This window comes from Ranitomeya imitator, chromosome 1 (genome assembly GCF_032444005.1).
Source record: "Ranitomeya imitator isolate aRanImi1 chromosome 1, aRanImi1.pri, whole genome shotgun sequence".
In the NCBI taxonomy this organism is placed as follows: Eukaryota; Metazoa; Chordata; class Amphibia; order Anura; family Dendrobatidae; genus Ranitomeya; species Ranitomeya imitator.
The window spans coordinates 635,341,679-635,350,656 of record NC_091282.1 but is presented as its reverse complement, the minus strand read 5'-3'; the positions used below and the strand labels follow the sequence as shown (position 1 = coordinate 635,350,656).

General features: G+C 44.6%; 1 protein-coding gene across 2 annotated transcripts; it reads right to left on the bottom strand.

The window, feature by feature from the left end:
- Window positions 1–5,848: 5,848 nt before the first annotated feature.
- On the bottom strand, window positions 5,849–8,479 carry LOC138657986 (uncharacterized). Of its 2 annotated transcripts, XM_069745570.1 has the most exons (6): window positions 8,427–8,479; window positions 8,274–8,337; window positions 8,123–8,194; window positions 7,724–7,904; window positions 7,460–7,562; window positions 5,849–7,288 (listed from the first exon to the last, which is right to left on the bottom strand). In XM_069745570.1, exons 2-6 carry the CDS (start codon window positions 8,334–8,336, stop codon window positions 7,045–7,047), a joined length of 663 nt encoding a protein of 220 aa, XP_069601671.1. In that variant the 5' UTR covers window position 8,337; window positions 8,427–8,479; the 3' UTR covers window positions 5,849–7,044. The 2 variants fall into 2 exon arrangements, 1 of the variants encoding a protein (XP_069601671.1); XR_011317288.1 differs by having other exon boundaries at window positions 5,849–7,562; window positions 7,724–7,909.
- Between the last annotated feature and the right edge of the window lie 499 nt (window positions 8,480–8,978).

Below are 8,978 nucleotides of genomic sequence, written 5' to 3'. Positions count from 1 at the left end.
TTTTATAGAATCACTGTTTTATAAGTTGGAGATTATCACTAGTGGACTATAGTCCTGCTGCCCGGTAGTCCAACCACTCCCCTCCACTGTAGCTTTTTGTCAATGAGCAGTGTACACAGAGAGCTGACAATCAGAGGTGCAGGCAGAGTTGGCGTTCAGGTCTAGCACCTTTGTCATTTTATTTTCTTAGATCCTGAAAATTCCAAACTGGTCGACATTATCAAACTTAAATTTGGGCGAGTTCCAGACTAATGGTTATCACACTAAAGGAATGTTAATGCATTCCGAGGTAGGAAGTGGCCTTCATACAGTTAGAGCACAGAAAATTTGTTTTCACTGAATATTTTGCCTAAATAGTTGTTCTCCTCCTGGCCAGACTACTTCTGTTATTGGCAACAGTAAAAACACAAAGATTAATGCCCTTGTGATAAGCAAACAGAAAAAAAACACTCTAGAGATCAGACACAGGCTCCATAAATCCTGGGAGACTTCAAAAGGTTCCGAAAGATAAGGCTGGTATAAAACGTGTTATTTTTCAATTACATAACCATGAAAACATTGTAATCTCACAACTGCTAATGGCTGCAAAAGGAGGAATATAAAATATTGTGCTATGATATATAGCCGTATAAATGTGAGCTAGGGTTGGAAGGAAGGCAAGACACTGTACAAGTAGGCTTCGTCCAAGCCAATACTGTATATGATTGAAGCACAATGATGACCCTTCCCTCAAAGCTCCTCCGGTACGCAGACCATTTTGTGCTTTTAGACTCTCGCAGGCACTGGGGCCTCTCTGTATGTCTCAGTGGTGTTTCGATTCGCAGGACCCAGTCTGGTGGGCAGGTAAGTAGTGTGAAGATGTTAAACCGAAGGCCTGAAAACCATCTCCTATTTTCTGGCATTTGCGCCTCTTCTTTTGATTAGTCAGCTTAAAGAGACCCTATTGTTGTGACATCATGCACATGTTACATCAAAGAAGAGCTGTGGCTGCCGGGAAGTAGGAGGTGGCTCTCTGGGCTTCCATACAAAGATCACATATGGACAGTGCTGATGGATCAGATCCTTCAAATGCATTTGCACCAACTCTATTCATTAGTACTTATATCTGCAAGTAACCATGCTGTGTTCTAGTGACCAACGAAACATGGGTGTTTCACCCTCAATGAGTGAAAAAGGGAACAAATAAATTCTCGGACAAGACCATTCAGGACTATCTGGTTCTGTGCAGTGGTAACCCCAATCCCATTCAAGAGGCCAAATTTGAATAAGATGAAGCAAACAAAAATGCCATTATGTTGGCAACATACAACCAATTTGCTCCTTTTAGAATCTTTAGAGTGCAACCTCTAGAGAAAACCTCCACTTTGAGAAGACCACCCTGTCATCCAGACCAGATTACCTGTGACAGTTTTCCAGTTCTATCATGACTTGTGCATATTGGCTGCCATCTTTGAGAGGACCATTTTCTACAAGTCTATTTTCTTAATTCAGTTTCAGGTAGTCATCTGTAACAGGTTTCGCAGTGTTTCGCTGTAAATCTGAAGCGGTTTGTAGCTGTGCCATGGGCACTATGATTCTGTCTATATAATAACAAAACAGATACAATCTTTAACAAAAGACCAAGAAAAGTTACTTAAAGGGCATCTGTTACCACATTTTACCTATCTAACCTATTAATATGGGCATACTGGTTATAGATTAGCCGGTTACCCGTGTGAGACAAGTAACTAAGGCTAGTTTCACATTTGCTTTCGAATCCGTGTTTAATCCGCATTTGCAAGTGCAGGAAAAATCGCATAGAAGCACGTACAAACGCAGCGTTTTTTAGATGTATACGGGAACGCATGTGGTTAATAAAACGCAGTGTTTTCACGCTTTTCCATGCGTTTTGTCATGCGTTTGCGTTTTATGTGCGCATGGTGGAAAATTTTACAGGAGAAAAATCTAGATAACCAGACACCGGCAATGGGACTACAGAGGGCGTGTATTATGGGATATCTATATATAGATCCTAGGACTGCTGAAATCTTAACAGTGTGCTACTGTATCCTGTGTCATGATGGATCTTCACATGGAGAGCTTTTATTTCAACCTGGATTTAAGCATCAAGCTGTTTCTTGCCTGTGCGTTTGCTTGGGAGCAACACAGAAATCGCGAAAGATGGAGAAGGACATGGCATAGGGATTTTTGGCGACACCCCATAATCGAACTACGTGAGAGCCGTAGAGCCTATCACACGCTGTATGGTGAGCTTAAGGCCAACCCGGACAAATTCCCGGAATATACAAGGATGTCGCCAGACTCTTTCCGGGATTTGCTTGCTCGTGTCCAAGGAGCCATCCGGAGACAGGACACCCAGCTACATAGAGCGATTCCACTAGAGGAACGTCTGCTGGTTACATTAAGGAGCGTAACAATTCTAAACAGATGCCAGTGCTAATTTTGGATGTTCTGACATGTATTCTTTGTATTTTCCTTTATGTCTTTAGCACAACAACACCATAAATTTTTTTAATTTATTTTCTTCCAGATTTCTGGCAACCGGAGAGAGTTTATCATCCCTCCACTTCCAATACCTGCTTGGAATTTCCACCCTGTCCGGAATAGTTGCGGACACCTGCCGGGCTTTGTGGAATGTTCTCCGGGATGAGTTTATACCCCTACCCACCGCGGACATGTGGATTGAAATAACTGAAACATTCTGGAGTGTGTGTGATTTCCCCAACTGTTTGGGAGCGGTGGATGGAAAGCACATCAGCATTATCAAACCAGCCAGAACAGGATCGGAGTACTTCAACTATAAAAAATATTTTTCTGTTGTGCTCATGGCAATAGCAGATGTGGACTGTCGCTTCATCGCCGTGGACATTGGAGCTTTTGGCCATGGCAAAGATTTCCAGACTTTCAAGAACTCGGATATGGGGCACCGTGTGTATGGCAAAAATTTTAATTTTCCACGGCCACGACCTCTCCCCAACACTCAAGGTCCACCGATGCCATTTGTTATGGTTGGGGATGAGGCCTTTCACATGTGTGAAAACCTACTGAAGCCATATTCCAGTCGGACTTGAACCACACTAAAAGGATCTTTAACTACAGACTGACCAGGGCCCGAAGAACAGTAGAGTATACCTTTGGGATTCTAGTCTCAAAATGGCGCATTCTTGCAACAGCAATTCATCTAAAAATGGAGACAGTCGATGAGGTGGTCAAAGCCTGTGTTGTTCTCCACAATTACATAATGGCTAAGGAGCGACCCAACATTGAACTGGATGAACCAGTTGGAAACCCATTGCCAAATTACCAGCATCAACCGCTGCGGTCAACTGCTGAAGTTCGCCACATGCGGAACCAATTTGCTGCCTTTTTTATTCAGATATTGGACGTGTGTCATGGCAGGACAATGTTGTGTAAATGTCCTGTTGGGATTTGGTCTGTACCAGTTATTTTTTTAAATGTTATTAATATTTATTGTTAATAAACTTTATTTTTTGGTATCTTGACCGTGTCTCCTATGTATTTCCTCTACAAACCAAGGCTGCCGTCACACTAGCAGTATTTGGTCAGTATTTTATATCAGTATTTGTAAGCCAAAACCAGGAGTGGGTGATAAATGCAGAAGTGGTAAATATGTTTATATTTTAGTAAAAACATAGGTCACCGCGCTATCCTATTGAAAGATAAATCAATAAATTGGTTCAAACAATGCCGTACTTGGGTAAACCTTGGGGCTTTAGTATTCAAGGTGTATATCAATAAATGAATAACCAGTCTTGATAGATATATTGATTAAGTGCTTTCTAACAGCCACCAGTAGTAGTGACAGCCAGTACTTAAGGTATATATGAATAACACCAGTCTTGATAGATATATTGGTTAAGCGCTTTCTAACAGCCACCGGTAACAGTGATCATATGCCAGGAAAAAAATAGCACAATAACAAATAAGCGCTTTCTAACAGCCACTGGTAATAGTGATCATATACCAGGAAAGATGGTACAATAACAAATAAGTAAAAAAAAAGGTCCCAATTGGAAAAAGGTAAGGCAAACACTTACTGGTGTTGCGTCGCTGCAGTGCTGGTACTATGTCTGTTTCGGCGTTGTAATATGCCGGAAGAAAAGGAAACCAGTAGACTCCGTGAGTCCAGAGCTCGGAGCGGTGGCGTGAGGCGGCAGAGCTCGGGGAAGCATCCTCCCCTGTTGGCGCTCAGCCGCCATGTGCACCAGGAAGATCGGCAAGCGGCATGCCTCGGCGCCCTGATGAAGAAGGTCCGGTGACCTTTGAAACGCGTTGGCAACTGGCCCTGTTCGGCATCTGTCCCCTGCTCTTTGTTTTCAGCTCTAGGTGACGTCACCCTGACCATGCCCCCACACACCGCTACAGTCTAGCGGCACCTTCGGCCGGGGCATGCCGCTTGCCGGTCTTCCTGGTGCATGTGGCGGCTGAGCGCCAACAGGGGAGGACGCTCCCTGGAGCTCTGCCGCCTCACACCGCCGCTCCGACCCCCAAGCTCTGGACTCATGGAGTCTACTGGTTTCCTTTTCTTCCAGCATATTACAACGCCGAAACAGACATAGTACCAGCACTGCAGCGACGCAACACCAGTAAGTGTTTGCCTTACCTTTTTCCAATTGGGACAATTTTATATTTACTTATTTGTGATTGTACCATCTTTCCTGGTATATGATCACTATTACCGGTGGCTGTTAGAAAGTGCTAATTTGTTATTGTGTTATTTTTTCCTGGTACATGATCACTATTACCGGTGGCTGTTAGAACGCGCTTAACCAATATATCTATCAAGACTGGTTATTTATATATACCTTGAGTACTGGCTGTCACTATTACTGGTGGCTGTTAGAAAGCGCTTAATCAATATATCTATCAAGACTGGCTAGTCATTTATTGATATACACCTTGAATACTAAAGCCCCAAGGTTTACCCAATTACGGCATTGTTTGAACCAAATTATTGATTTATCTTTCAATAGGATAGCGCGGTGACCTACGTTTTTACTACTTTTTTCCTTTGATATATGACAGACTGAGCACAGTAGCTGTCTAGGCACCAGCAGCTTTGACCTATATCTAACACCCTTTGGGAGCGCCGGTGTGTTTAACATTTTTTACTTTTGATGTTTATATTATACTTTTCCTCTAATTGTTCCACTCCTGGTTTTGGCTTACAAATACTGATGTGAAATACTGACCACATACTGCTAGTGTGACGGCAGCCAGGTTGTTATTGGTAAGGTTGTTGACGTCATTGCGTCCTGATTCTGTTCTGCAGTATCTATTGGATGCAGACTGAAGAGATGATGGCTGTTTAATACAAAACAGATCTATACTCATCAAGTCAGGTGTCAGAAATAATGAATTCATGATGCACATATAACAGCCTCATGAATTCACTATTTCTGACACATGTCCAGGTGAGAATAGATATGCCTTGTATGACCACCATCGTCCCTTCACTTTGTGTGAAATAGATTACGTACGCATAAGAGAAAATAGAGGTTATACAATGCACTTCTCTACTCACCAGGTCAGGTGTCCTAACTAATGAGTTGAGTATAGTTCTTCATTGTATTGCCGCCATTTTCTCTTCAGTCTGCAACACTAGTCACAGACTAAGGAGAAGGAAGAGATTATGGAGATAATACAAGTATAAATTTTTTGGCCCACCTCATATCTCTATACTAAAGACACACAAAGTGTTGTACTTGCTAACTACTGGAGCTATGATGTGGCCAAAAAATAATTGTGTGCGGCGCAGTGTTTTATTTGGCGCACGGTGTGTGTTGCCGGCGGCGAAATACACAATTAACCACACATAATTGGGGGCAAAAAACAATAGTATTTATTTTATTACAAATAAAATCTTTATTTAACTGCGCCTGCTTGGGGTAGAGTGATGGAAATGGGGGGTGTGCAGCTGTGAGGCATGGCTAAGTGTGGACGACGCAGGGGTGGCAGGAGAAGGGGCAATTAAACTAGTGGGGTCTGGTAGTCCGGGGATGGGGCTTGACACATGAGAGGCCTGAGACGCACTGGAAGGGTGAGACAAACCTGACATTATAGACACACTGGGAGGTGAGGGGGGAGGAATACTGATAGTACGCATTTTTTGTTTTTTTTCCCTTTCTGGGATCGACGTGTTCTGGGAAGCCTCGGTGGGCTTATTTGTCGTGGCATGGTCATGGTGGGTGACCTGTTAAGGTCCGGCTGCACTGTGCTTGTAGAGCGTGCAGACATGCCAGAGTCCATAGTGCTCGTAGAGCGTGCAGCCATGCCAGAGTCCATAGTGCTCATAGAGCGTGCAGCCATGCCAGAGTCCATAGTGCTCATAGAGCGTGCAGCCATGCCAGAGTCCATAGTGCTCGTAGAGCGTGCAGCCATGCCAGCAGAGTCCATAGTGCTCCTAGAGCGGAAGGCCATGCCAGGGTCCATTGTGCTCGCAGAGTGGGCAGCCATATCAGAGTCCATAGTGCTCGTAGAGCGGAAGGCCATGCCAGGGTCCATTGTGCTCATAGAGCACAAGGCCAAGCCTGGGTCCTGCTGCATCATGGTGGTGGTGGAGCGGAAGGCCATGCCAGGGTCCTGCTGCTGCATGGTGGCGGCAGTGGAGGAAGTCCAAGCAGGAGCAGCAGTTGTCATGGTGGTGGTGGTGGGCTGTCCAACAGCACTCTGCATGGTGGTGGTGCTGTAGTGGTGTGGAGCAGAGGTTGGCATTGAGGTAAAGCATGACAGTGTAGGCACAGGTGGATATGCTGCCATTGTCTGCTGAAAATACCGACTCTGCTGCATAGCCTGCACGTAAGCAGCATTGCAGGCCTGCATGACACTAAGCTGGAGATCAGGAGTAAGGTGTTCCGACATGCCCTGTTCAATTTGGTTAAAAAAAATTATGTGCTGGCCTCTAGAGGTCGGCTTTTATTTGGTCAAGGCTTTTGGTGACCTCCTGGATACGTGTATTCATATGGCTAATGGCAGTATCCAGTCGGTCACCTAAAGCCTTGAGTCCATTGTGAAAAACCGAGCTCAGGTGCAAAAACTCAGGCATGAGTGACCTGTCCGATGCCCTCTGCTGCTGCTGGGAGGAGCCCAAAAAAAAGGGGCAGAAGTAGAAGACTGGGAAAGGGGAACACCTGATGGACCAGCTTCCTGGTCTCTAGTTAGTGTGGCAGGCCCACGTGCTGCAGAGCTGCAGGATGGCTGGGAAGGGTCCGTGGCTGTCTGATGAAGGACCGCTCCAGAACCAGGGTCAACAATGCTGCTCCATGTGCTGTGAAAAAAGGGGAAAAAAATAATACCAACAACTAAAAAACGCCAACTCCTGTTGAATAGAAACATACAGATTATGGCAATACAACACAACCTAATACACAGGAAAAATACTTATGTTCTCTGGGCAAGGACCGGTCTTAAAAATGCCAGAATGTGGTGGTATTTATACTTTCTGATCCTTGCTCCAGAACCATTGGGAACCCGGCTCTCTTGATGCAGGTCCTTGCTGAAGTGGTCCTTCATCGAACGCCAACGTGTTTTGACTTTGAGCACTGGTGAAAAAACAAAAAATAATGGTTAGATAATGGACTTTTGGCCGTGCTCACACAACTGTGTGTGATGACAGAAACTCCTGAGAGTTTCTGTCATCACACACAGTTGTAGTGAACACGGCCAAGGTCTCTGCCGCTTCACAGTGCATTGCAATACTTACAAAATGCATTTCGGACCCGAGTCGGGGCATTGTCCCAGCCATCCCACATCGCTTTGGCCACCTCATTCCATAGGCGCCGGATCGTCACGTTATCTGAGTGCTGTGGAACCCGGATGTCCCACAACAGGACTTGCTCATGGACCAGGGAGATGAGGTTATCGCTGTCAATGAGGTCCTCATCCTGTTCTAAAACCAAAAAAATAAATGAAGACAATAATGTTGGATACATTAACATAAGGAAAAGAAAGAAAACAGAGGCTGAGAAATGGCATGAATAATGAAAGTCAAGATGAAAAAGGAGTCCAGAAGTAAAAAGGAAAAGAAAGAGGAAAGTAAAGAAAGGAAGATTCAAGAATACTAAAGTGAGAATACAGTAAACAGTCATCCAGGTACACTTACACGCTGCCGCCTTGCCACCAGACCGTGACCCCGCTGCTCCTGCTCACCCTCTGCCGCAGTGGAAGAAGTGCTCTAAAAAAAGGAAAAAAAAATTGTCATATGTGTTGATGTGACAGTGAATACTTACCAATCTGAGGAGTTGAGTACTCACTTCACTGATATGTTCGGCTTGAGAATGCCCATGACGTTGCTCCTCATCAGAAGAAGATGACATTCTGATGCATGCAGAAAGAAAGAAATGGCTGAAATTAGGACATTTAGCGACAGAAAATAGAAAATAAAGCATTGGCTTTGATATACTCACATTGTTCAGTGTCTTGTTTCCTCCAAGGTTCTTGCCTGCGTCTGCTCTGCTTCTGCTGAGTAGTGACCTGCAAATGCTCACTCCCTCCCTTTATCACCTTGTATGTGGGGGGTGGCTAATTAGTGTCTAGACATGTTTTCTCTGGTGCAATGCATGCGTTCACAAGCGCAAGCAAACGTATGCGTTCACATAGACAGCAATGCATTTTTTTTGCCGCATTCCATCAGCTAACAACCGTATACGTTTCTAGGCAGCAAATTGACTCCTCTAAAATTACTACAGGGAGCGTTTACCGCACCAAACCGCAGACGACGAAACGACGCATACGTCGTCAAACGCAGCAGAACGCAATCTAACGCAGACACATGCGTCCCTAATGTTAAAGATAGGAATACACGACGCATGCGGATAATTGTGGATGAAACACTGCAGACACAACCGCAACTGTGAAAACAGCCTAATACAGAACAGGAGAACTGAACTTTGTCTTCTTACAAACACATTTTTTCTTCTCTCTGAGCTCTGCTGTACTGTAGAATTATTACACCTTGT

Coding starts and splice junctions, on each gene's coding strand:
- LOC138657986 (XM_069745570.1), bottom strand. CDS start 8,336: ATGTCATCTTCTTCTGATGAGGAGCAACGTCATGGGCATTCTCAAGCC. Junction 7,905..8,122: donor TGGTGGCAAGGCGGCAGCGT/GTAAGTGTACCT, acceptor GTTTTAGAACAG/GATGAGGACCTCATTGACAG. Junction 7,289..7,459: donor TCTGGAGCAAGGATCAGAAA/GTATAAATACCA, acceptor CTTTTTTCACAG/CACATGGAGCAGCATTGTTG.